Source organism: Sphaerulina musiva (assembly GCF_000320565.1).
Source record: "Sphaerulina musiva SO2202 unplaced genomic scaffold SEPMUscaffold_10, whole genome shotgun sequence".
NCBI classification, from domain to species: Eukaryota; Fungi; Ascomycota; class Dothideomycetes; order Mycosphaerellales; family Mycosphaerellaceae; genus Sphaerulina; species Sphaerulina musiva.
Window position 1 is genome coordinate 109,811 of NW_016017392.1, and position 23,985 is coordinate 133,795.

At 49.2% G+C, this 23,985-nt stretch overlaps 14 protein-coding genes across 14 annotated transcripts in view; 4 read left to right on the plus strand and 10 right to left on the minus strand.

Annotated features, from left to right (window-relative positions):
• SEPMUDRAFT_71706 (POZ domain-containing protein) overlaps positions 1-529 on the minus strand; it is a gene marked incomplete at its 5' end in the record, with an annotated part of 1,291 nt that extends 762 nt beyond the window's left edge. The window contains 2 exons of the mRNA XM_016909949.1: positions 64-215; positions 336-529. Of these exons, the coding sequence (XP_016757323.1) occupies positions 64-215; positions 336-529 (346 nt within the window). The remainder of the gene's footprint in view (positions 1-63; positions 216-335) is intronic.
• Positions 530-1,180: 651 nt separating this feature from the next.
• On the plus strand, positions 1,181-3,113 carry SEPMUDRAFT_71708 (uncharacterized protein; the record flags this gene model as incomplete). Its single annotated transcript, XM_016909950.1, has 1 exon — positions 1,181-3,113. The coding sequence occupies one exon, from the start codon at positions 1,181-1,183 to the stop codon at positions 2,201-2,203; it is 1,023 nt and encodes a 340-aa protein (XP_016757324.1). The 3' UTR covers positions 2,204-3,113.
• Positions 3,114-3,465: 352 nt separating this feature from the next.
• Positions 3,466-4,486, plus strand: SEPMUDRAFT_91691 (NAD(P)-binding protein; the record flags this gene model as incomplete). Its single annotated transcript, XM_016910567.2, has 3 exons — positions 3,466-3,925; positions 4,033-4,167; positions 4,235-4,486. The coding sequence occupies exons 1-3, from the start codon at positions 3,470-3,472 to the stop codon at positions 4,484-4,486; spliced, it is 843 nt and encodes a 280-aa protein (XP_016757325.1). The 5' UTR covers positions 3,466-3,469.
• Positions 4,487-4,669: 183 nt separating this feature from the next.
• SEPMUDRAFT_71713 (myo-inositol-1-monophosphatase) lies at positions 4,670-6,007 on the minus strand (the record flags this gene model as incomplete). Its single annotated transcript, XM_016909951.1, has 3 exons — positions 4,670-4,856; positions 4,955-5,500; positions 5,566-6,007. The coding sequence occupies 3 exons, from the start codon at positions 6,005-6,007 to the stop codon at positions 4,756-4,758; spliced, it is 1,089 nt and encodes a 362-aa protein (XP_016757326.1). The 3' UTR covers positions 4,670-4,755.
• Positions 6,008-6,132: 125 nt separating this feature from the next.
• SEPMUDRAFT_135667 (Isochorismatase hydrolase) lies at positions 6,133-7,221 on the minus strand (the record flags this gene model as incomplete). The annotated part of the gene is made up of 2 exons (XM_016902725.1): positions 6,133-6,457; positions 6,602-7,221. 2 exons carry the CDS (start codon positions 7,219-7,221, stop codon positions 6,301-6,303), a joined length of 777 nt encoding a protein of 258 aa, XP_016757327.1. The 3' UTR covers positions 6,133-6,300.
• Positions 7,222-7,833: 612 nt separating this feature from the next.
• Positions 7,834-10,096, minus strand: SEPMUDRAFT_91702 (uncharacterized protein). Its single transcript, XM_016910568.1, has 4 exons — positions 9,739-10,096; positions 9,372-9,610; positions 9,008-9,250; positions 7,834-8,924 (listed from the first exon to the last, which is right to left on the minus strand). Exons 1-4 carry the CDS (start codon positions 9,962-9,964, stop codon positions 7,923-7,925), a joined length of 1,710 nt encoding a protein of 569 aa, XP_016757328.1. The 5' UTR covers positions 9,965-10,096; the 3' UTR covers positions 7,834-7,922.
• A 538-nt stretch (positions 10,097-10,634) lies between these two features.
• Positions 10,635-11,225, minus strand: SEPMUDRAFT_110730 (uncharacterized protein; the record flags this gene model as incomplete). Its single annotated transcript, XM_016900864.1, has 1 exon — positions 10,635-11,225. The coding sequence occupies one exon, from the start codon at positions 11,223-11,225 to the stop codon at positions 10,635-10,637; it is 591 nt and encodes a 196-aa protein (XP_016757329.1).
• A 39-nt stretch (positions 11,226-11,264) lies between these two features.
• On the minus strand, positions 11,265-12,767 carry SEPMUDRAFT_151321 (DUF866-domain-containing protein). Its single transcript, XM_016906740.1, has 5 exons — positions 12,713-12,767; positions 12,532-12,646; positions 12,415-12,480; positions 12,228-12,350; positions 11,265-12,153 (listed from the first exon to the last, which is right to left on the minus strand). The coding sequence occupies exons 1-5, from the start codon at positions 12,745-12,747 to the stop codon at positions 12,010-12,012; spliced, it is 483 nt and encodes a 160-aa protein (XP_016757330.1). The 5' UTR covers positions 12,748-12,767; the 3' UTR covers positions 11,265-12,009.
• Positions 12,768-12,941: 174 nt separating this feature from the next.
• Positions 12,942-15,256, plus strand: SEPMUDRAFT_127977 (uncharacterized protein). The gene is made up of 2 exons (XM_016902182.1): positions 12,942-14,781; positions 14,864-15,256. The coding sequence occupies exon 1, from the start codon at positions 13,087-13,089 to the stop codon at positions 14,290-14,292; it is 1,206 nt and encodes a 401-aa protein (XP_016757331.1). The 5' UTR covers positions 12,942-13,086; the 3' UTR covers positions 14,293-14,781; positions 14,864-15,256.
• On the minus strand, positions 14,352-15,246 carry SEPMUDRAFT_144070 (NAD(P)-binding protein; the record flags this gene model as incomplete). Its single annotated transcript, XM_016903064.1, has 2 exons — positions 14,352-14,781; positions 14,864-15,246. 2 exons carry the CDS (start codon positions 15,244-15,246, stop codon positions 14,352-14,354), a joined length of 813 nt encoding a protein of 270 aa, XP_016757332.1.
• A 919-nt stretch (positions 15,257-16,175) lies between the features above and the next one.
• On the minus strand, positions 16,176-16,376 carry SEPMUDRAFT_21783 (uncharacterized protein; the record flags this gene model as incomplete). Its single annotated transcript, XM_016908342.1, has 1 exon — positions 16,176-16,376. A coding segment is annotated over one exon (201 nt), but the record flags the coding sequence as incomplete, so codon positions are not given.
• Positions 16,377-17,792: 1,416 nt separating this feature from the next.
• SEPMUDRAFT_51631 (uncharacterized protein) lies at positions 17,793-18,966 on the plus strand (the record flags this gene model as incomplete). The annotated part of the gene is made up of 4 exons (XM_016909198.1): positions 17,793-18,039; positions 18,089-18,211; positions 18,290-18,614; positions 18,681-18,966. 4 exons carry the CDS (start codon positions 17,793-17,795, stop codon positions 18,964-18,966), a joined length of 981 nt encoding a protein of 326 aa, XP_016757334.1.
• A 693-nt stretch (positions 18,967-19,659) lies between these two features.
• On the minus strand, positions 19,660-20,381 carry SEPMUDRAFT_144072 (uncharacterized protein; the record flags this gene model as incomplete). Its single annotated transcript, XM_016903065.1, has 2 exons — positions 19,660-20,062; positions 20,143-20,381. 2 exons carry the CDS (start codon positions 20,379-20,381, stop codon positions 19,660-19,662), a joined length of 642 nt encoding a protein of 213 aa, XP_016757335.1.
• A 1,191-nt stretch (positions 20,382-21,572) lies between these two features.
• Positions 21,573-23,965, minus strand: SEPMUDRAFT_151323 (uncharacterized protein). The gene has a single exon (XM_016906741.1). It carries the CDS (start codon positions 23,462-23,464, stop codon positions 22,067-22,069), a length of 1,398 nt encoding a protein of 465 aa, XP_016757336.1. The 5' UTR covers positions 23,465-23,965; the 3' UTR covers positions 21,573-22,066.
• Positions 23,966-23,985: the final 20 nt, after the last annotated feature.

Genomic DNA, 23,985 nt, shown 5'->3' on the forward strand with positions numbered 1-23,985 from the left:
AAAAAAAAAAAAAAAAAAAAAAAAAAAAAAAAAAAAAAAAAAAAAAAAAAAAAAAAAACTAACCATTCAAATAATCCGCAGCCATCAACAACTCCAAACACAATTCCGGAGGAATTTCCATATCCGGCACACCCCCATCTTTCCCACCACCACCACTCTGTTGATGTTTTTCATTGTAATATAAATACTCGCAAACTTTTTCCAGGACGAGAGAACTTTACACCCCCCAGTCATCAGTATTTATTATTTATTATTTATTATTCGATAATCAGGTAGGTAGGGACGACAGGGATGATTTGGGGGGATTGTTATTTTATTTTTTTCTTTTTACATACTTGATATTATCAAATCTGCAAATTCCTTCTTTAGATTCACGAAAGCCGTTGGCGGGATCGAGCATGCGTTTGATAGCGCCGCTGATGTTTGCGGCGGAGCGGCGGATGATGAAGGTGAAATTGTCGCTGGATATGAGGGTGATGTATTCGGAGAGGTGGTCGGTTGTGCTTGTGGGGGCTGAGGCTGAGGCCATTTTTGTGCGGGGGGAGTTGGGGTTGGTGTGAGTGGATGAAGTGGATGAATTGGATGTTTGGGTTGATATGGACGGAGGGTGATGGGGTGTGGTAGGTTAGGTAGTGCAGGGCAGGGCAGGTGCTTGTAGACTACTGTAGGTGGGTTTTGGAGTTTCATGACTTTTTTGGTGGAGAGTTGATGATTCTTTCTATAACGGGCACTTCACCTGGACTCTCTTCACATTCTTATAGGAGGTTACTTTTCTTCACTCGCTTCTGATCTAGTTGTTGCTCTTTGCTACAACCTGTAGGATTGTATAGGGATTTTTCTACGCGGCTTTGACTTCATCCAATTACCATGGAGCACTATACTATCTCACTCGGGAGTGATGAATACTCGTTGCTCACCCGTAGCACAGACCCTCAAACCACAAGCACTAGACTAGCGGCGGGAAGCTGAATTCAAATCGACGACGCTGCCGCTCGCTCCCTTTCCATCATGGACACCATCATACTCGACCGGAAGGACGATTTGAGCGCTGCTGGCAGCCGTGATGCTGGATATGGGAAGTCTGGCCCACCAAGGCCGCCACCTCGCCTTACCGAAGAGATACGTGGCACTCTTCATCTTCGTGGCGACGTATCTGGGCCTTTTCCACCTGGCACCCGCAATGCAGCATCTTTACCAGCCACTTCCCACTGGAGAACTGTTATCCCCCATTCATGATGCAGCTCGTCATACGCGACCAACTTCTGGGCAAACACCACTCACCATCAATCTCGTAGTCGCGAGCGTGGCATCGGATGACGTGTCGTGGACAGAAGAGCTGCACAATTCGATTGCGAATCTCCAAATCTTTCGTTATGTCAGTGATGATCCTGTCGCCGAATATCATCCCTCCATCGCAAAGGGTCGCGAAGCGTTGATGTACTTTACCTATCTATACGACCACTATGAATCTCTGGCGGACGTCAATATCTTCGTCCATGCCGAGGAGCATCCCTGGCACTTGGATGGTGCCATGCAACAATCGATGCGGTTTGCCCTGTCGCAACTCGATCTGGAACAGGTCATGCAGCTCCACTACTTCAACCTCTACACCAGTCTGAAAGGAGGCCGCCCGGAAGGCTACAACACCACCAAGACCACAGATGAAACCGACGTGGCCGAAGAGCCTTTCATTGCAGAGGCGATGCGTGCCAATTTCGGAGAAGATATTACAGTGCCAGAAATGCTCATCGGACCCTGCTGCTCACAATTCGCAGTTAGCAAAGAAGCCATCAGGAGCCGTCCACGCAGCCAATACAGACACAGCATGCAGTGGCTGACCGAGACCGACTGGCCAGACCAGTTGACCGGGCGTATATGGGAGCACTTGTGGCCCTGGCTCTTCCTGCACGACCAAGCCGTAGATCGCAAGACGGAGTGGCGAACTCTGTGTCGCATGTACAGAGTCTGTTTCTCTGACAGCGACGATCTTCAGCAGTATCAGGCAGTTTGGGACGAGAGAGTGAAGCTTTTGGAGAAGATTGGCTTCGGAAGAGAGCTTCTGAGGCCATGGAACGTACGAAAGGCACGCATGCGACTGAACGATCTTTTACAACTGGGTAGACAGCTGCTGTTGGGAGCATTGGAACGTGGCCAAGATCCTGAACAACGAATAGTAGCAGGTTTGGATTTGACTGCCCCGTGATGAAGGGATATTCTGGTCCTACAACCGACAGAGAAGCCCGTTGGACTGCTTCAACTACCCGCCTCGAATGGCGAGCAACAGCTTGCTGTACCGGACAACAAGCATTGGTGTCACAGCTCAAGTGCCTTGCTGGACTATCTGCTGTTCCTTCACGGAACGCTGACCCTCAAGCTTACAGCTGCCAATGCATACACCAGCATGCGCAGTGCTCCTCGCAGATCTGGCCTACGTGAGATGCTTCAAGGCGAGCATTCCCGCTAACACTGGTCCTGGCACCTAAATCTCGGCCATGTCAGGCTGTTGTAATGGTCATCGCGGATCCAGGGGCCAACAGTGACACCGCAATGCGAGAGGCTCTCTGATTGCCGCCCATCATTTTGGTCGTGTTATCCACCGTGCTGAGCGCCTAGATACAACCATCTCCAAACTCAATAACGACAGGGGACGCCCCAAGACCTGCAACTCAAGGGGTATATGCTGCTACTGCTGGCATTGAAGGTGGAGACTTTGCTCATACTGTCTCATATGGATGAAATAATTGCTACAGACAGTTGATATCCATGGTCGAATCGGTTGACAAGTTGGCTGCTTGCAAGCGGTCGGTCCTATTCAATCAGCTCTATTGACCTTATTGCCAAGCCATACTGGAATTCGCTGTACTCGGTCTATTCAACAACTTCACAAATTGCGCTTGGGCTGACTTATTAGGTAGTTCGCATGTGCAAGCACAGCTATGGCGTCTCGCTTGAGGACCCCGCATCATCGACAGCTCAGTTCAAAGATACAGTTGACAGGTTCACCCGTTATGACTGCTCCTTACACGCGGTACATGAGCTTGGCATATTTAGCCGATCTGAGGCAGCAATATCACTCTCCACTAGCTTACGTGTTTCAATCCATCATTCTACCAGCAAGACCACATACCAATATCTACATCACGTACCGCCTCTCCCGCTGAATGGAGATTCACCAGCCTGGCTACGTAGTTGTCTCGCCCATGACTCGCTTCTCATCACTTTGGTCCCCATTACGTCACGAAACCATTCAACACACTCCCCTCCGTACGGATCTTCATGCCATCTTCTCCCCTCCCTCCCTCCCTTCCACCACTACACCCTATCACTTCACTTGTTCACTCTTTGACCAATCCCTGCAATAACACCAACAAAATCATCATACCACACGACCCTTCACCCCAAAACCCAACCCACAGATAAGGAAAAAAGGGAAAAAAACAAAACCAAAAACAAAAACAAAAGAAAAAAAATGTCCAAAGCCCCCGCCAAAAAACTCACCGAAGAAGAAAAAGCCGCCAAACACGGCGCCCTCGTCGTCTTCGGATCCGGCCCAGGCATCGGCCGCAACATTGCCGCACTATTCGCAGAAAAAGGTTTCAGCAAAATTTACTTGTTATCGCGTAATCAAGAACGTCTCCAAGAAGACATTGATTTTGTGAAAAACCACGCCGCATCCGCATCTGCATCCGCATCCGCATCTTCGACTCCCAAAGTCGACGGGAAAGCTGACGCTGAGACGACGACGACGAGTTGTAAAGCGATTGCAGTGGATTTGGAGGATCCGGGAAAAGTGAGGGCTGCGTTGGCGGAGTTGGATGGGAGATTACATGGGAAATCTTTGGAGTGTGTGGTGTTTAATGCGGCGAGGGTTGGGGGGAGTAAATTGATGGAGTGGAGTGCTGTGAATTATGAGGCGGATTTGAGGGTTAGTTTTTTTTTTCTTCTCTTTTTGGGGCAGAGTTTGGTGGTATGGAGGATTGTTGGGAAAGAGAGAGAGGGAAAGTATGTCGAATCTTCTACTAACAACCCCAGATCTCCGTCGTCAGCATGTTAATGGTCGCCCAATGGGCCATGCCCCAACTCGTCGCCGCCGGCAAAAAAGAATACTACACACCCGCATTCCTCGTGACCAGTGGAGGACTCTACAAGAATCCCTTTCCCGCATTCGTAAGTCATTCCCTCTCTACCACCAAAAAAAAAGAAACAAAAAAAAACCAACCAACCAAAAAAACAGTTCTCCCTCGCCTCCTGCAAAGCAGCGCAATACAATCTCCTGCACAGCCTGCACAAAGAATACGGCCCCAAAGGCGTCCACTGCGCGGCCCTCGTGGTCGAGGGAAAAGTTTCCGAAGAAGCGCAAGTCACGACTCCGAAGAATATTGCTCTCGAGGCGTGGAAATTGTTCGAGGAGCCCGCGCCGGGAGAACTGGATGCTACGATTCAGGATCCGGATTATTTGGAGTGGGTTAAGAAGGTGGAGGGTTGATTTTTTTTTTTTTGATTTTTATTTTTTTGGGGGAAGGGGGAGGGGGAGGGGGGAAGGGGGAGGGGGGAAATGTGTAAATACATGTAACTTGGTAAGAATATGTATATATAACTTTTTTGTCTAATGTGTTTTTCCCGTGTTGGAGAATCTGACTCTGGTTTCATTTTTGACGAGATTTATTGTAATCGTTGTATAAATCTCTAGCAGGTACGTACGTAGTTCATTCAACCTGCAGCATTTTCTTTTTCAAAAAAGAAAGCCAGGCATGCTCATTTGCTATACGGAATGGGACCATGAGCCTCAATCACCTGTTGTGCCATTTGAAGAATCTGCTCATGGACCGCAGCGGGAGCGCACACCAAACCATAATCTATACAAATGGTGAACAACAATCGTCAGTACCGTGCTAGTAATGTAATGAATGCTCAAGTTGATGTTAAAAATAAAGAAAAAAAAAGAGAAACTCACTCGCAGCCATTTTCCTGCCCGTAGTAAAATCAATCGCCTTGCCGTCTAAATCAGTGACTTTCCCGCCTGCTTCTTCAAAGATCAAGACCCCGCCCGCGTGATCCCACATGTTGGATCTCCACGACGTGTAGCGAAAGATACGAACGACGATATGACTTCTACCCAGACCCAGTGCAGCGTACTTCATCAGCGAGCTGAACAGGTCTACGCCAGGCCAGGAAGTCTCCAGTTTAGCAGCGACCTGCTGATGCAATTCCAGAATGGTGCTGGTGTAGGTCGAGCAATCCGACCAGATCAGATTCTGGATCGAGACATTCTCGCCATGTCGCTCTAGCTTCCTGGCTGTCTCCAACTTCCCATCTGCGCGCATGGGCCGGATGAAAGTGCCTTCGCCGCGGACAGCATAGATCATTACGCCTAGACCGTGCTCGTCGATCTCGTCTTCGCTCACGGTGTTGGAATCGAGGAGAACATTCGGGCAGCCAATGATGCCCACCTCTTCGCGTCCATTGATGAGGAAGGCGCAATTGATGGCGTACTGCTGACCTGGTGGGGCTTCAACTTCACATGTTCCTGTAATAAAAAAGAATGCGTGGCTACTGATTAATTACCTTTAAGGAAGGTCGCAGTACCATCAATGGGATCAAAGACCCAAGTTCTACCCTCCTTGCTACTTTCTCTCTTGCCTCCCCAGTCCAGAAACCGGAGCAAATCGTCCTGCGTCGCAGGCGTTGCCAGAGAGGGAACATTTGCCGCAAAGGCGGGTTTGACAGACTCGGTCAATGCCCAGACTTTGTTCATCAGGGCTGCATTTTGTCGGAGATCATCTGCTGATTCTTCTGCGAGGAAATTGTCGGTGGGAAATGCGCCATGAACGGCAGAAGTCAACAATGCTTGCGAGGCAAAGTCGCCAATTGTGACGGGGGAAAAGTCGCTCTTGGAGATTTGACTGTCTTGGCTGAGCGTGTCTTTTTGCAGTTGCTTGGTGAGTACGGCGCAGTGTTGTACGGCAGCGCAAGCGATGTCTAGCTCTTTTTGGAATCGACTGGTCATGTTGGATGTAAGTGAAGTTGGTAATGAACAAAAGGAGGAGGAGGAGAAGAAGAAGAGGGAGAAGTGAGGACTGAAGCAGACTCGGGAAGAGGCGAGTCTTGGCACCAAGTTCCCTTTTCCTTGCCACGTTTTCCTGCTCGACTCAACTTCTCTTGTTCCACACCACTTTTCGACCTTTTCTGAAAAGACCGTCATATGCTAGACAAGATGAAGAGGATGCCATTCAAGCCACTCGTTCCTCATTTCAGTCATTCAACTATGTATACATATACTTATCCACATCTGCCAATAGCTTAATACACCGCAGGTCCACTCCTCTTCAACGCAGCGAGTGCTTGCTCCAGCGTAATCACATCAGCCGGCAATTTGGGAAGTACTCCCTCCAAGATGGCAGTATTGACGTCCGGTCCAGAAGGAGGCGTCTCAATGGTGTTGTTTGCAATCACATATCTGGAAAGAAACCAATCAGTTGAAATTTTCACCAAGTTGATCAACAAAAAACCTCCAGAACATAAGACGACGACAGCGAAGAAGAAGAAGAAGAAGAAATAAGGAAAGAGAAAGAGAGAGAGAAAGAGAAAGAGAAAAACTTACACCTTGTAATCCGCATCAAACAACCGATACGCCGTATTCAAAATCACCCCCGAAGTCCTAATCCCCGACAAAACCACCGTATCAATCCTCTGCGCCCTCAAAATCTCCTCCAACCCATTCCCCGCACCAGCATAATACCTCGTCTTCTGCAACACCACATCGCCCCTCGTCTCATTCACTTGGAACGCAGAATAAATCTCCGTCAAAGGATCCGCACTCGTGCCCAACGTCCCCGCGACCTGGGCAAAAGGCGATTGAGGTCCGATTTCGGGTTGACGTGAGTTGGAAAAGTATATGCGCGTGAAGAGAGTGAGAGGTGGTGGGTTTTGGGCTGCTACGGCGTTGATCCAGGTGGAAGTGGAGTTGATGAAGGTTTGGCCTGCGGTGGTGTTGATGATGGGGCTCATGATGCCTGGGATTAGGTCGAGGTTGAGGACGGCGTAGTGTTTGCCGAAGGAGAGGGTGGAGGATTCATTGCTGGGGATGGTGGATGCTATGCAATGGGGTTGGCAGGTGTAGCCTGGGGCATTTTCGTTGTTGTTGTAACCGGCAGCAGCTTGGGTAAATCCAGCAGCTGATGCGAGCAGCAGGAGCTCTGACGATGTAGTTGAGAAACGCATAGTGATATCTTGATAGAATTCCCCTTGATCACAACAACAACAACAAAAAAAACGAGCAGTCCAAAAAGAACCAAAAATTAGAAACAGTACTTATATATGCCGAAAACCCTTCTCTAATAACTAAAACAATGACATCCTCCCCATCCCGTCTACCCGTATTGTCTCCTCGGCTCTCAAATCGTCAATGATGATGATTATCTGATTTATCTCCGGCCCCAAAACCGCGCGTGGCGTCCACGGATCACAAATCCTCAAAACTCAAGCTTTTTTTAAGCTAAAATCCTCATAACAGATCAAGATTTGCCACGTGCGGTTTGCTTAGTAAAATGCTTTTTTGTTTCTCGGAGTCAGGAGTCAGGCCGTTGGCCTGCATTTCGTCATGTGTGAAAGTCAAACGTTTGGACGGGTTGCTTTTGCTGTGCTGGAGGGTGAGAAATGTATATTTGAAGTATACATGTATGTATATGATAGTGATAGTGAGAGGAGGTGGGCGCTGGTTAGGTGTATATGTGTGATGATGATTTTTGGATGATCTTTACTTATTTATTCATGTAATTCAATGTAAGGTATTGGGGAAGGCTGATTCATTATGAATGGTTGCATTCCTAGATGGGTAGTTGGGATTCAAATTGACGAAAGGAGGCTGTCGTAAAATACACCGCAACTCACTTACTCACTCATTCACTCCCTCCCTCGCTCGCTCAATGCTCACAAAAACTAAAACTCTCCATCTCAAACCTTCGATCAACATCCCTCACAAACATCTTCCTCTCCTCCATCAACTCCAATCGAATCTTCTTCGCCTCTTCCAACTCAACAGGTAAACCCTTCCCATCACCAGCAGCAGCACCACTCTCCACAATCCCCTCCACAACTTCCCGTGGAAGATTTTTCGCCGCCCCACGATCAAGTCCACACTCCACCAAATCCCTCCACCAGTCCATTTGCTGCGGCGGAACATTCGCCGTCGAAGGAACCCGAAGAAATGGATCCACTAAAAACAACGCCAAAATCTTCCGATGACCAGATCGTGTCGCGTCCGCAAGACGAAACGGTTCGACACGATGTTGGAAAACATTGGGAAAAGCCAAGACACGATTTTCACGCGTGAGAACGTTTCCGAGAGATTGAATTGCTGAGCCCGATGGTGGAATATCGTAGACGCGTTCGAAATGTGCGTGATCGTATTGTTCATAAGGTTTGGAATGGAGATGTTCGACAGCGGTGGATTCGCGAAAGGAGAGGTGGGAGGTGGTGATGTTGGACATGTCGTAGTAGTAGAGTGCTGAGGCGCAAATGTGTTCGTTTAGTTGGCCTTCAATGTGCCACGAACCTCCTTCGTATTCGGGTTTTTCGGGCGTGAGATGGATGTTGGCTAGTTTGACGATGATTTGGAGGCCTTGTTGTGCCCAGTCTTTGCGCAGATTGACGGGTGTGGTGGAGGTTTTTCGTTCGGCCTTGATATAGTTCGCTCGAGTTTGATAGTCGTGTTGCAAATCGGGCATGATGAGTATGCGATTGGCCATTCTCCATTCTTCGTCGAGATCCCAGATTTCGTCTTTGCTGTAATGTCTCTCTTCCTTTCTATTCCGAGGTCGCGGCTTGTTAGAGTCGATCCAGTCGGCATTTGCATCGTCTCGTGGCGGCGGGCGCTCAAAGTAGGGATTCGCTTTGTTCAAGCAACCATCCCACATCGGGATGACCTATAACAATCCGCAAGAGATAGGAGGTAAGTAAAGCTCTAGAACCCTACAAGGGGCTTTCAAAGTTACGCGCTTCTACTGACCTTTGCGATGATACTCTCAAGAGCTTTGTACAATGGCTCATGTTGACGTGGGTGCAAATTATTGATATAGCTCGTGATCTCGACCTCATCATCTCCGCGGAACGCAATCTCACAAGGCAGCCACTGATATCTTTTGGAGTAAAAGTGATAGTTTCCGTATCGCCAGTGTGGCCATTCAGACTGCTCACCATGAAAGCGTTTCACCTTCAGGTCCTTGTCCTTTGGTATTGGAGCAATAAGGCCCTGGATGCAAAACATTAATGATGGATCGAACTATCCCCCGAAATGTTTCTGTATCTTGTCTCTCCCAAGTAGAGTGCAGGCGCACCTACGAAGGCGATGTGACTTCAAAACTATTACGTACCTTGCCAATATAGGCGTCACAATCACGCAAAGGTACCGTGCCTTCTGATTCCGAGAGAACAGTCGATCGTCCATACAGCAACGGAAATAAGCTCGGATGGACAAGATCGAGGACCTTTTCGTCGGAGTGCGGATGCCAGTCTTTCTTGCTATCATCAACGTCTTCAAGGACGGCGGCGGCAGCCTTGAGAGCAGCCTTCATCTCGGCCGTGACGCAAGTATCGGACTTGTAAACCACACCTAGAGGCATTGAGGTAAGCGTGAGCAGATGTCTATAAAAAAAGGATGAGGTGCACCACATCACTTGAATCAAAACCATGGAAATATCGAAAATATGACCGCATTCCAGAAATCTGCTTCTCACCTACCATCTGCATGAATGGCGGGTATCATGCCAGTCTTCTCAAACTGAGCAGCATAATCCCTCAACTCCTCCATACAATAATCAAACGCCTTCACAGTCAAGACACGCTCTGGCTGCGCATCGTCGTTGAGCGCCAAAGTCTCAGCTCGCCACTTGGACACAATCTCCTCGTCAAAGACTTTGCGGTTCCACTCCGGTTTCTCGGTGATTTCGCCCATCAGAGCCATCATTCGTCGCTCTCGGAGAGTCAAGGGAATGCCATACCAGTCGGATATGGCATTTGGGAATCTGGGACGGCAGTGTCGGCCCTCGACCCAGCTGCGTTCTGAAATGGCGTTGACGGGACAGTCGATTCCGTAAAGCCGACGCGGCATGTTTTGGGTCATTCTCGAGTCGTCTATGTATTGGTTTGTAAGGGGTCAATGGTGAGCTTGTCCTAGGTGGAATTTCAGTGGATTTGCTTTGATTTGTTTTTTATTTTTTATTTTTTATTTTTCCTTTATTTTGGAGTGGATAGTGGTGTGAATCGACTTGGTGGTAGGTGATGTATCAATGTTGCGAGAAAAGATGGCGCAGAAAGCACAATATATAGCAGTCTGTCAAGGATTGAAACCAGTGCTCTTCAGGCAGTTGAAGGGGCATATGAATAGTCTGTGGTGCTGGATAGGTCGAGTGTAAGGCAGCAGAGCGGGTGTGGCGTCGTGAGCTTGGCGTCCAAACGCCCGTGCCAGCCAGCTCGCAAGCGAACCACCATCGTATTATCCTGGACCGAACCGCTTAGCGAGCGCAGAGGCAGATGTGGTGTGGTAGGAGAATGTTGCATCGTTGAGGATTAGGTGCCTACCCTACATCACCATACTCCATCCTACTGGCATACCCAACATTGGAGAACAAGATTCATCAGACAAACATCATCCTGCCCACCACTTCCCCTTTCTTCACACCCTCCAATGCCTCTTGCAGAGGCTCACTCGTCCAGACCTCCCTATTACCAATCCTGACCTTCACCTTCAAGACACCATCCCTCAACACCACACCGTTCGCCTTCAACATATCCCTCAGTGTCTGCAACTTCAAGTCCTCGTCCAAACCCGGCAAGCGCCTAAACGCCAGCCTCCAACTCGTGACCTCCGTACATGTCTCTGAAGTGTCGTATCGTATTTCAGGGATACGTCCCACGAGATCTGAATTGAGAGAGCTCAATGTGCAGATGATGAGTTTCGGATCGTTGGATCGAAGGATTGTAGAGGAGTAGAATATCCCAGAGACTTCGGAGCGGAGTTTGGAACAGGTCGTGAGGATTGGAGGCTCAAGCTGTTCTTGACAAATGTGGAAGATGTTGTTTGTGGGGCCCAAGAAGAGATGGTGCCAGATTCTGTTGCGTAGCTCAGGAGGGAGGGCGAGGAGAGGCGAGACTTGAGGCTGGAGGATTGCTGAAGGTGGGAGGATGTGGTCGCGCCGAGGACGGCAGAGGAATTCTGGTTGCCACATGTTGTACTTCTGGATTGTGGAAAGTCGTGTGTCTGTGGGCTGGGCTATACACGACAAGCTTTTCGTGGTTGTTGTAGTATGTGAAGCCGCTCGCCGCGATCGACGGTTCTGTGCACGTCAATGAATCATCAGGAGACAAAGGAAAAAAAGTATTGTGGCTTTATACTTATCATCCCAGAAGATCTCCTTGAGCGTAGCACGAGCGGCCCGCACAATGACCGTATTCTGTCTGTGTTGAAACAAAGAACTTTGCAGTCTGCACTGACTGCTATCCTCCTTTGAACATGGGTACCTGGGGAGGGTAGCAACTGTTGGTACTCTCGGTTTCGATCCTTCTACCGTGGCCCTCAGATTGATACTCGCGCCCGGCGCGATTTTCGGTCACTAGATTGGTGATCACGTCAATCGGGCTCAAGTCTCGTCTCAATACTGACATGACTCTGTTTGCGAACATCACTCTCAGCATTTGTATTGGGCGTTCTTTGACCCCTGGGTCAAACAGAGGTATGTGCCGTATAGCAAAAAGTCTGAAAGTGAGCATAAGCGAGCTCGGCTGGCAATTTTGCCGAAAATTTCCATCAAGGCACTGCCGTAGCATTCGACCTTTCACAGACACAGCAATGGGAGTCAACTTGTTGCTCGCCTGGCATTCCCTGGCACTGTCATCGTATTCAATAACGGGCTTAGCCGAAAGTGACACACAGCCTCAGTTATGCGCCACTGTGGCTCCTCCGAAGAGGTGTGATGTGGCTTTGTAGTTCTTGCGTGAAGTAGACGAGCCTTTCTACGCCCGCTTGATATCAAACTTGATATCCTTGATGCTGACCTCCTCACTGGACTTCTCGTCGTACTCGAACCACTCGCCTTCTGTGAGATCAATGCTGGTGAACTTGGTGCCGCTTTCGAGGCCTGAGGCCTTCCAGTCACCCTGATACTCATCAGGAAGAGTGCACATGGCGGCGTTTGCCGTGAAGAGAAGAGAGATAGTTTGGTAGGACTCACATCTGCCTTGAACTCCACAAACTCCAGCCCTCTGCAATCTAGGGTGATGATGTTCTTCGGCTTGGGAGGGCTTTGCTGCGAGTATGACTGAGGGGAGTCTTGGATGTTGGCCGTATGTTCTCTCTGCAGACAATATGTCACTCTTCAGTACTTGGACGAGACCCTAATTCATGAGGCTGCTGCGGACCTTGCAGTTTTTGCACTTCCACACGAAGTTGGCTTCACCTCTGCTACCAGATTGCTCGGCTGTTTCCTGTGTGACCCCATGAGCTCCTGTTTCTGACTCGTATACTGTAGAACATACAAAGCGGTTGAAGGAGACCCAATTGGGATGGATCTCACGACATGATGTGCATTGCACCTTGAAAGTGTAGTAGAACGGATTGGCTTCGGTGTCATCGGGTACGAGATCCGTGACACTGTCAATGCATCAGCGAAGCATAAGGTAGATACGGTACGGTCGAGCGCCGAGGTAAGAGACATACCCCTCGAGCTCCGCAGACATGGTGAGAGCGAGCATATTGATGAATGTGTTGTTATTCTTGATTGATTCCAGGTCAGTATCAATGTTGTGGCGCCAAAAAGGTCGGGTTTGAGGCTGCAGCGGCTGGATTGGACTTGGCGAGACAGTACCTGTCCTGTCCTACCTCTATTGGCAGCAGACTACCATCGTTCTTCACTTCACGCCCTCATCAACACATTGGACTTCACCTACTCTCGCGCTCCTCCATTGAAAACTCTTGAGCAGGCATCAGACGACTCTTGAAGGCAATCATACCGTCATGCTCGAGATACACGCCGCTCCACCTCGACTGACGACGCGACTCAAACGCGTTGAGCACAACAGCTGGGGCTGAAGATGCCTCGAAAATTGCCCTGGCTGGCTGGAACTGCTGTGAAGAAGGAGACGACACGGGCAGTGCCTCGACCCAGGCCGAAAGCTACAAATCGAGCGCTATCACCAGCAGACCTCGTGGGTTCAGACCTCGAGGACCTGGATCACGATGGACCAACACGATCATCACAGCCCGAGAATATGGAGAAGGAGAAGGAGAAGGAGAAGAGATATCATCGTCCACCGTCATCGTCCCCTCCTCCAGTACCCAAGGAGCCTCCACCAGATGTCAAGATGATACCGGGCTATGAAGCAGACGATGCCTGGCTGATGGTAGAGGACGAGTTCTACTCTACTGCGCAACTCTGGACACAACATCTCCACCAGCAGGAGTATGTGCGGCTTAATAAGCTGCATAAGTCGCGGGGGCAGGACACTCTGAATGCTTTGACACGAGGCACCGATGGCAGAACAGAACAAAGTAGGGAGGTGCAACTGAAGGCACAAGCCGCGGAGATGGCAAAGAAGAGGAAACGGACAACGGGTGGGGATAGTGGCAGCGAGGGAGAGGAGGATGAGGACGACTTCATGTTCGACCCGCAGCTGGCAGGACTCATGACGGGCTCGTCGCAGCTGGCTAGTTCGCAGCGGCGACCTAAACTTGCAATGGAGAGGGCCAGAAAGGCTTTGGCCGAGGATGGAAGCGAGAGCTCGGAGCCATTGCCGGAGCTCAATCTGTCTGACATTGTAGAAGAGCAGGAGGAAGACGAAGAGACCGACAGCGACGATCTGGACGCCCCACGTCCTAAAGCGCCAACTAAAGCCCAAGAGAAACTGCTGCGGCCATTTGCGTCAAGCAGCAGTGGCCCTTCTGATGTCAAACCGATCCCATCCAGGATATTTCCACAGGTCGGCCAATCATCACACGAGAAGCGCAGGTCCATCAAGCCAGAGTCTCCGCCATCTTCACCACCCCCGCGACTGCCTTCACATATCCCAAATCGACATGGATCTCCAGTGCGCGAGCGCATCGTGGCAACAAAGCAGCTGTCGCTCGCAGCAGTGACGGCTGCCTCGCGTGAGAGTGGAAGACCGGCAGCATCAATGAAGGACGGCGGTGGCCCTCGAGCTTCTTCGTTCCTTGCAAAGCGCAGAGCACAAAAGGAGAAAGAGGCAGCAGAGGCTAGACAAAGAGCCATTGAAGATATCATACCAACATTTCTCATCTAAAGATGGCTCTCTACATCCACTAATCAATATCATACACATAGACCTTAGCCCATGTTACTCTACCACTTTTCCAACATGGGCCTGATATCAATCTCATTAGTAAAGCCCCTCTTACTCTGCACATGCAAACCCCAATACGCCTCCGCAATATCTTCCGCACCAATTTTCGCCTCGGCCGGTTGATCCTTCAACCACTCCTTGGTTCGCGGAATATCAATGACTCCATCGATAATCGCATGAGCGACATGGACGCCCTTTGGAGCGAATTCTTTGGCCAAAGAAGTCGAAAGGGCTCGCATGGCGAATTTGGGACATGCGAAACCTGACATGAGAGCATTGGCTTTGATGGATGCGGTGGCGCCTGTGAAGATGAGAGTCGGAGGGTAATTTCCTGACTTGAGGTTGGAGGCTGGATCTGAGGAGGGGGAGGTTTGGTTGTGAGAGAGGAGGAGGGGGAGGACTTGTTGGGAGAAGATGATGGCTCCTTTACTGTTTTGTTTGAAGAAGGGTGGGAGGTTAGTATACAGTATGTCTACCTCGATGAGGGGGAAATAGAAGAAGAAACACTTACACACTAACATCCCACCCCTCCATAAATTCCTCCACCCCCAATTCCAAAAACGGCTTTCTCACAAATCTCCCACTCGCATTATACACCGCCGCCGCCACAGTCACCTTATTTTGACTCCCCTCACCACCACCAAACTCTGCCTCTATCTCCCGAAATGCCTTTGAAACACTTTCTGCAGAAGATAAATCTGTTGCTATGCCCATGGCTTTTCCGCCTGCAGAGTTGATTTCTTCGACATATGGTTGGTAGTTTGTGGGATTTCGGGCTAGAAGCACGACGGGGTAGGATTGGGCGAAACGTCGGGATACGGCTGCTCCTGTGCCGGGGCCGACGCCGGCGATTATGGCGATTGCTTTTTTGGTGGTGGTGGTTGTGGAAGACATTCTGTTTTCGATATTTCAATGGGGGGTTTTCTTGGGAGGGGGGATCTTGGGTGTTGTTCTTCTTCTTTTCTTGGTGTATAGTAGGGACTCAGGGAGGAGGATGAATGAAATGAGCTTCAATTGTCGGTGGGAGAATTCTTCTAGAGATACAAGGGAGAAATTGAAAGAAAATAAGCTTGAATTTGCTTTCAGTATATATGTTTTGGTGTAAGCACGTCTTGAAGTCGTGATGTTTGATTACATATAGACGCGGAGCTAGGAGAGCTTCTGTCCGATGAACGCATTGGAGAGAAAGTGGGGGGCGCATTAGTCAGCTTGTCCTTTTTCACTTGGCATACGTCCGATCACGTGAAGGGATTACGTAAAGTATAGTGGCCTCTCACGGTCCTAACTTGGTAGATCATCAACTCCATCAACCTCATAACAGATTTTTAGCTCTGCACGCCAACTCTAACAACCTTTCTCCGCAGAGTTCTATAACTGATGTACTTCACAGGCGCGCTCGATATCATCAATACGAAACATATGGGAAGCACAGAATATTTCAGGCAAAATTCCATTTAAAAGTCATGTATCGTCAATTCGCTATATCGTCGAGCAATTCCTCCACTTTCACGCAAACGCTCGCTACCAAACACCTCTATTCATTCAGTATCAGATTGCGTTATGGAATGGACAAGGTCGAGTCGAATTGTACCTACCTATAGTAGCGGGTTGGCCAGTCTCCGTAGAGACCTGCGGCGCTCCCCATCACCGATGCCTTGGCAGCTGTATCACTCAGCAGGCCAGCCTGCGTAGAGACCAGCGGCAACCTCGTCGACAGATGCCTTGGCGGCGGCATCCCGACGCTCGGCAGGCCAGCCTGCGTAAAGACCGGCGGCAACCTCGTCGACAGATGCCTTGGCGTCGGCATCCCGACGCTCGGCAGGCCAGCCTGCATAAAGACCGGCGGCAACCTCATCGACCGATGCCTTGGCGTCGGCATCCCGACGCTCGGCAGGCCAGCCTGCGTAAAGACCGGCAGCAACCTCATCAACCGATGCCTTGGCGTCAGCATCACGACGCTCAGCAGGCCAGCCTGCATAAAGACCGGCAGCAACCTCATCGACAGATGCCTTGGCGGCGGCATCACGACGTTCAGCTTCAGCGGCACTCTCTTTCACCGTGGACCTGCCAGAATTCTTAGTGCACAGGACATGTTGTAAACCAGCAGCGAGACCCACATCGAAGCGTCACGTCCATAAATACCGACAGCAACTTCCTTCGCCGAAGAGACAGGGGCAGCAGCAGAAAGAGCTGCAACAGCCAGGAGCACGATTGTTTGAGTAGCCTTCATTGTGGCGATAGGAACGTTCGATGGGATGGTGGTGTAGACAGGTCAGATTGAGCTAAAAGTGTTAGGTCTGAATGCTTCCCTCGTCCTTTTTATCTTCAAGCTGGCTCAGGCTTCGACTATATCTGGGAAACTCTATGGATCATACATCTGCCTGAAAGCCCCCCGAAATCTTATCAAGCTGGACGGCCGGGAAAACGATTGCTAGACCATTAGGTACCTGAGAACTCTAAAGTCCAACAACTGACTTGCTAGTATAGCGAACTATAGGAGTAGAGACACGCTACTGCGACTGAAGCGCTAGGATCAGATACAACGCTCCAGGCAATAGATACAACAGTGGACTGAGCCCTCTGAAATCTAATGAAGCTAGAGGTCTAGGAAAACGACTGCGGAACTGTTAGATACAACTCTAAACTCCGACGACTAACTTGCCGGTATAGCGAGCTAGTCATCTAAGGAGTAGAGACATACTACCGCGACTGAAGTGCTGGGATCAGATACAACTCGCTGGGAAATAGATACGATATTGGACTAAGCCCGCCGAAATCGTACCAAGCTAGAGGAGGTCTGGGGAAACGATTGATAGACTGGGGATAGAACTCTAAACCCCAACAACTGACTTTCTAGACAGCGAGCTACTACATGTATCTAAGTAGTAGATACGTACTACTGCGACTGAAGTGCTGGGATTTGATGCAACGCTCTAGTGAATAGATACAACATCGGGCTAACGATACCAATTATCCGAGTATTAAGCAGGACGCGAGACAAGCGACGCTAATATTGCAAGTGATAGTGACGACAAGTTACTAGACCATTGACGGTAATATCCTGGGGAATTTATACGAGTCTAGACTGACAAGGGCTGAGCTTCGCGTGCTTGATACGACTTCGAACGCCCCAATGCCATGCTAGAGGTAACACACCTACAACATACAGTATCTTCGATATGTCTAGGGCTGACCGTAGCTGGATGCTACGTGGCCACAGTCCGTCGGCTGTACAGATTGGGATCACTACAGTTGCACCCTTTTTCCAGACCGCTCATTGAAGCTCTATGGGTAGCGCGAAACCACCCTTGTTCAGTGTGTTCATTCAGGCACACTGCGCTCTCGAAAGCTGGTCGATGTAACTCTGAGAGACTGAACCCGTGCTGAAGTGCACCTGCTTGTGTCTGCAAACACTCCTCACCCAAGAGCAACCAGCAAACATGTCTTCAGTATCTACGGAAAAGAGCTGTTGGAAGGACTCAGCTGAAGAGGAGCGCCTGTTGCGGGCAGAAAAAGCGGAGTTGCAATGTACAGAAGACGTGTCGAAACGGACGAGAAGAAAGGGAAGACAGTGGCACGTCTGGGGATTGTGTGCGAGTAACACGGTCTTTGCGGCCATCTCACTCTTGCTGGCTATGGCACAATACCGACGAGAGGAATGCTCGGATCCATCAATCACAATCTACTGTAGGTGACTACGAACATTTTCCGTTAACCGTTATTGATTCATGAACAGCTCCGGCGAAGGAGGCGGTCACATATGTCCAACATCGCTACGAAGCTGCACTCGCGAACAAGACTGCCTACATGGGATTCCCCGATGACGAGATGGACCAACGCTGGCTCGACCTCTACGATTGTAAGTGCAAAATCATGAGTCTTCTTGTGTGTGTGCATTCCACAAACCAAAACTAAACCCTCCCTCCCTCCCTCACAGTCGGCATCTCAGCCATTTCCAAAGCAGAAGCCCAACAACTCGCCGACCCAACCATCGCCATCCCCGGAACAACAGACAAATATCTCGTCCAACTGGAAGTTTTCCACAATCTCCACTGCTTGAACGATCTCCGCAAACTCCTCTATCCCGAACGTTATCACATGTTAGAGAAAGCCACCCTAAAAAACGGCACCATCGATCGCAACAGTTTCGGTTTTCGCCATTGGGATCATTGCATAGATTCCTTGCGTCAAGCACTCATGTGTAATGCCGATATTTCTCCTACTTCTTTTCACGTCAATATTCCTTTTAGTCGCGGTTTCTTGTAAGTCATTCCCCCTCCCCATCCACTAACCCAACTAACCCACCCCTCCTCTCCTTCTACATACAGCCCCCGCCTCACAACCACGCACACCTGCAAAGACTACTCTCGCATCCAAGAATGGGGCCACGCACACCAAGCTCCACCCCACAATTTCATGATCAACGACACGGAAACTCTGCAGCAAATCATCGACGAGTCCGGTTTTGATCACTCTCCAGAAGAAAACGTCCAAGGCCTGTATTGGATGTTTCCCGGAGATTTGTTTTTTAAATATTGGAGAGAACATCCGTTTGAGGGCGAGAGGGAGAGGAAACAGTTGTTTCCTAGTTTTAGGCATACTTTTTTGGATTAGCTTTTGGGGGGACCGGGGGGGATGGATGATGAAATGAATGATTTTTTTTTTTTGCTGCCTGCCTGCCTTTCATGTCACAGATAAGGGCCTTGTTTGCTGTGTTGATAGGTATAGATATATTGTATATCGATGGTTGATATATTGTTCTCACCTTAAAGAATAGTTCTATCGATTAAACGCTCGTATACCTTCGTTTTAAATATCCAAAAATTATCTAAATACCTAACTATGTAACTCTAACTCTACGACTAGATACGCACCAGATTAGGTTAGGTACCTTACCTCCTAGTTCAAGCGTATACAGATTTTTAGTTTCTCAATCTCAGGTACTATCGGAAATTTACGGCATGGGATGGTACATATTATTGTATGTAATTGGGTAGAACCGTCTAGAAAGATAGAAAAGTAGGTAGGTATTGATAGGTATATGTATATATAATGTTGTAACTTGTACTTTAGCTCTAGCTACGCGGCTACGTACCTCGATGTAACGATGAAATTTGATGATGTAGATGGTAGAATTTAGATTGACAGATATATCGGACGAGGTACCTACCTTACTGAGTAAGGTGAATGGATAGATGGATGGATTCTGATGACCGGATTGATCAATTTCACAACAGAAACACTTTTGCAAAAATATATTGTAAACCTCACTTTCAATTCTTCTTCATAACAAAAAACTACAATTCCTCACCCCGTCTTCGTCCCATCCCTCATCCTCTCCCCCTCAGGATTCCACCACTCAAACTCCCTCCAAACATCCTTAAACGCTTCCTCCATAATCCACATCCCTTCAAACTCCCTCGGTTTCCTCAACTTATAAAACTCCTCCAACCCAACCCCATTCCTCTCCTGCCAATTCAAAACCGCGTCAAAATTTCTACAAGTCTTGGTCGTATTGAAATCGGGAAAAGGTTGCAGGAGAGAATCGGTCCAGACGTGCGTGTAAACGTCGACGGAAGCTTGACACATGATGTTTTGGAGGAGATAGTAGATGCAGTGTGAGAGATGGACTTGGTGGAGTTTGGTGGAGTGTTCGAGGTCGGGGTATTTAGATGCGTAGTAGTAGTTCCAGTGGGCTTCTCTTCGGAGGCTGAATATATATTGAGAAGGGGGGTTGGTTAGTTGATGTCTTCTTCTTCTATTTGAGGTGAGGGGAAAGCAAGATCTTACGCGTCAAGACAGTGGATTTGATGAAAGACGTCGATTCTTCCCGCGTAGGATTCTCCTAAACCAAACGATTCGGGATATTGGACGGCTTCGGAAGGATCTTTTCCTAGAGCAATGACTTCTTCTTTACTGAGAGCGATGGGCTGTTCGTTGGAAATACGTCTCCAAGCACGATCTACCTCAGGACTAGGGTCGTCTCGGAAGATCTGGTCGGTGGGAGAGGGCAATAAGGTGGCATTCATGCGCTTTTCCACAAAGTCGATTTCTAAACGATCGAAAATGGGAGCTTTGCAGCGTGTTAGAAACGTCAGGTGTCGTTGGTTGGGAAGATGGGTGTGACACTTACAATATCTGGCTGTTCGTCTCAGCGATTCTGCCATACTCGTCTGGAGGGAGTTCTGCACGGAGGATGTCCATAGGATGAGCAGACTGGTCACGAAGAGTCCGAGATTCAGATAGGTCCAAAGCTGTTGCCTCCAGCCACTCGTCTTGGTGATATGGCCAGTAGAAATTGGCAGTTGTTCGTACTTGTGTTGTTGTTTCCACATCTTGACCGCAGATGAAGATGATAAGCCAAGATGTTCACTTCAAGGAACATAGGCTGGTATCAAAGTGAAAAGAAGAGGAGCTCATCAGGTGTTTGGCGTGAGTACAGACGTGATGCTAGACTCGTGATTCCATATCGTTCAATCAACGACAGTGACGCTTTTCCATCACCGCAGCTTTCAACGTTACATCGGATACATGACCCCAGAGCCTTCAATAACAGGGGGGTGGTGTGACATTTCCTCGGTACTTGTCGTCTTGTCTCTTCTATGTACCTCTGAGGTACATACAAGTAGCTGGTATACACTGTTTCTGCAAGCGCTCTAGTTCACTTTATTAGTAGAGGCGGTGTCCATCCCCTACGCATTCGACGGATCAACTCCGCTACTACTGTACCTTACATAAGCGTACCGCAGGGGAGAGAGAGAGTCAATTCTCGCCCAACTAGGGACTGCTACTAGGGCGGTAAGATCAGGTACTTAAGGTACTGTACCTTATCAGAGACTGCTACTAAGGCAGTATAGTACTTCTCTAAACCAATTAAGGGTACCGCAAGGGCAGCTCTTACACTTCAGCAAGGATAAAGTAGTAGTACATAGCCCTCAGACCTCAGACCTAATTCACTTTGTTAGAAATTCTAGAAAGGCATCTCACCCTATCAGGAACACTGCTACAGAGGGGTAGCACTTCCCTTTTATCCAATCGTAGTGCTGCTCTCTCAACTCCGATCGATCGATCAAATAAGACTCCCTTATACAACCTGCAAGTCAACCTTCAAAAATTCAACCTCCAAGCTCCCTAGCGAGAGAGCATCTTCCCAAGTCGACCGTTAGAATCAAACCTGTCTTACCTATTCCGCCCTCGAAGAGGTAGCTAGAATATCAATCGGTCAATCCATACCTTACTCTATTGCTATAGAATCAACCCAAAGCTTCCAGTCGCCCTATCTGATTTGGTAGACTTGGCCAAAGTTCGGGTTTGGGATCCTTGCAATCACTACAAAGCGCCGTTATCTATACATTGAGCCTGATGAAAACTTTATTGCATCCTCCTTCGTACTACTCACAACACGAATACGGTCCACTTATGCTCGTAGCGAGTCGCTGCATTAATCCAGACATGTTATGAATATTACAGCCGAAAGTCTCGTTTACATGCCTACTCCCACTCCCACTCCCACGCCCACGCCCACGCCCACGCCCACGCCCACTCTCACGCCCACGCCCACGCCCACGCCCACATGCCTATATGCCCACCACCTGTCGCGCTCTCTGCATCACCGTCCCACGTGTGACTTGCAAGTCTGAGTGACAAGTTTCTCGTCAATGTACTTCTGTATCTCGTTGACACGTCTGTATGCGAATACCGGGAGAGATTGCATTCAATCATCCCAATATGGTGGCTCTTCGTAATACATGTGGCGGCGTATATTCTTCGGGATCTCTGCCAACAAGGGATCCTCCATCCAGTCTTGGGCTGTCCATACAATCTGGTGACAATGGTATACCGTGAACTTGTCTAGCTTGGCCACCATGGGATCTCGTGCCAGCAGTCGTATGGCACCAGCTAGGCGAATATCGTAGTGCAGGATGGTCAATTCGCGAAGTGACTCTGGCAGGAGACTTGCAAGGCCTGCTTGTTGAAAAGAGTCATCTCCTTCGCGATGGGAGCTATTGCCAGGGTCGAAGCCTTCAATACCAACAAGTGCGATGTCAGAGATTGTCAAGACCTTCAGCGTTCCTAATCCGCATAGGGACCGGAGAGGAGTGCCATCCCACCCGGGGAATGGTGAATGGAGGTAGTCCTCAGTGCGGTGAAGGATTTGCAAGGTTTCCAGGTTTTCAAGCTCTTCCAAGGCATTGACTAGAATTACCCAATCTCTTTCCCAGTCGTCTATTTTTTTTGCGTCGAAGTACTGGCGAAGTAACCATCGATTTGGCCAGCGAACCGTCAGTGATTTGAGTCTCGGACAAAGAACCAAGAGAGCCTCAAGGTAAGTCATGTACCATACTATGAGAATTTCAAGAGACTCCAGAGCACTGTCGAACCTCTCCGGGAGGTCCAGAGTAAAAGGGTGCTCTTGGTCGAAACGCCCAAGGCGCGAGATTACGAGACTGCGGAGTGAAGGAAGCTGCAGAAATACCATGATCTCGGCCAGCGAGAGACCACAACAGTGCTGCCTATCGATCACATCATGGAGCTCGATATTCTTGACAGTGCAAAGGCCGGGACTTTGGCCAAGACTGGACAGGGTCCGAGCGAGAATGTCATCCTCTTTCCAGTGCCACCTGATGTAAAGCTTGAAGGTCCCGACCGAACTTCTTGTTCCGAGCCTCCGACACAGCACAATTAGAAAAGCAATGCTGCCAATGCTGCCAATGTATCTGGGGTCGGCAAGCGCTTCCAAAATGGGCTCATAGCAACTTGCGTCCAAGCCACTCTGGCTCAGTGCCGTTCGGCAAAGTCCCATATGATCGCGAAGGGGAAAACATGATGGTTTGATCATCCTTCCAACATACTGGTGCAACGTATCGACGTGCGAGAGCAGTGTGGGGTTGCAGAGTATCGCTATACAGAGCTTTTGCAAATGTTCAGGGCGGCCCTTTCCATCGACATCAAAGCCAATCGTTTGATAAAGGCGGGGAGTTGCTAGCCGGTACCCGTTCCTGTTCGTAAGACACAGAGCCCGGAAATTGGCTGTTCTATTCGACATGAATCCATCCAGCCAGGACAAGATTTGGACGTGGATCTCGTCCGGTAATCGATGGGTGAGGAACATCGTCTGACAGTGTACCCTTGAATGGAGGATGATCTTGTGGGATTTTCGATGGACAACCGGAATGTGCACTCTGCTTCTTGACAATAGCGAGTAGATCGTGCGAATGAGTTCTCAGGAGTGAGTAGACCGGTGTAGATGAGGGAAGCTACAGAGAGGCAGCGTTCAGTATGGTTCTTTTTATGTTTCGGCAATGGAGTTTTTGTTGATGGAGGCACAGCAGTGCTGTCACTGCCGTCAGCGCCTACTGTTGTCGCTACCGTTGGCGCCTACTGCTGTCACTGACATGGGCGCCTACTGCTGTCGTGCCATAGGCTCCTACTGATGTGTCTCTACGACAGCATTGCTGTGCCTATTGCTGTGCCTTCACTGCTGTGCCTCCGTGTTCCGGAGACAGCAGCAGCCGAGCGCGGCACGGGAATCAAATCTCGCTAGCAGAATGCCTCCGGGCAGTGGGATCTGAAAAAAGAAACGCATTGTAAGGTGCTGGAATTCGCTTTTCCGGCTCGTTGTTAGGTATGTAG

Excerpts from the sequence above, each read along its gene's own strand:
- SEPMUDRAFT_127977 (XM_016902182.1), top strand. The coding sequence starts at position 13,087 with ATGCCTCGAAAATTGCCCTGGCTGGCTGGAACTGCTGTGAAGAAGGAG.
- SEPMUDRAFT_91702 (XM_016910568.1), bottom strand. The coding sequence starts at position 9,964 with ATGATGGCTCTGATGGGCGAAATCACCGAGAAACCGGAGTGGAACCGC. Across the intron at positions 9,251-9,371 it reads GTGACGCCTATATTGGCAAG|GGCCTTATTGCTCCAATACC; the intron begins GTACGTAATAGT and ends TTTTGCATCCAG. Across the intron at positions 8,925-9,007 it reads TTGAGAGTATCATCGCAAAG|GTCATCCCGATGTGGGATGG; the intron begins GTCAGTAGAAGC and ends GGATTGTTATAG.
- SEPMUDRAFT_151323 (XM_016906741.1), bottom strand. The coding sequence starts at position 23,464 with ATGTTCCTCACCCATCGATTACCGGACGAGATCCACGTCCAAATCTTG.
- SEPMUDRAFT_151321 (XM_016906740.1), bottom strand. The coding sequence starts at position 12,747 with ATGCTCGCTCTCACCATGTCTGCGGAGCTCGAGGG. Across the intron at positions 12,481-12,531 it reads GGGTCTCCTTCAACCGCTTT|GAAACAGCCGAGCAATCTGG; the intron begins GTATGTTCTACA and ends GGGGTCACACAG. Across the intron at positions 12,351-12,414 it reads GGAAGTGCAAAAACTGCAAG|AGAGAACATACGGCCAACAT; the intron begins GTCCGCAGCAGC and ends TATTGTCTGCAG.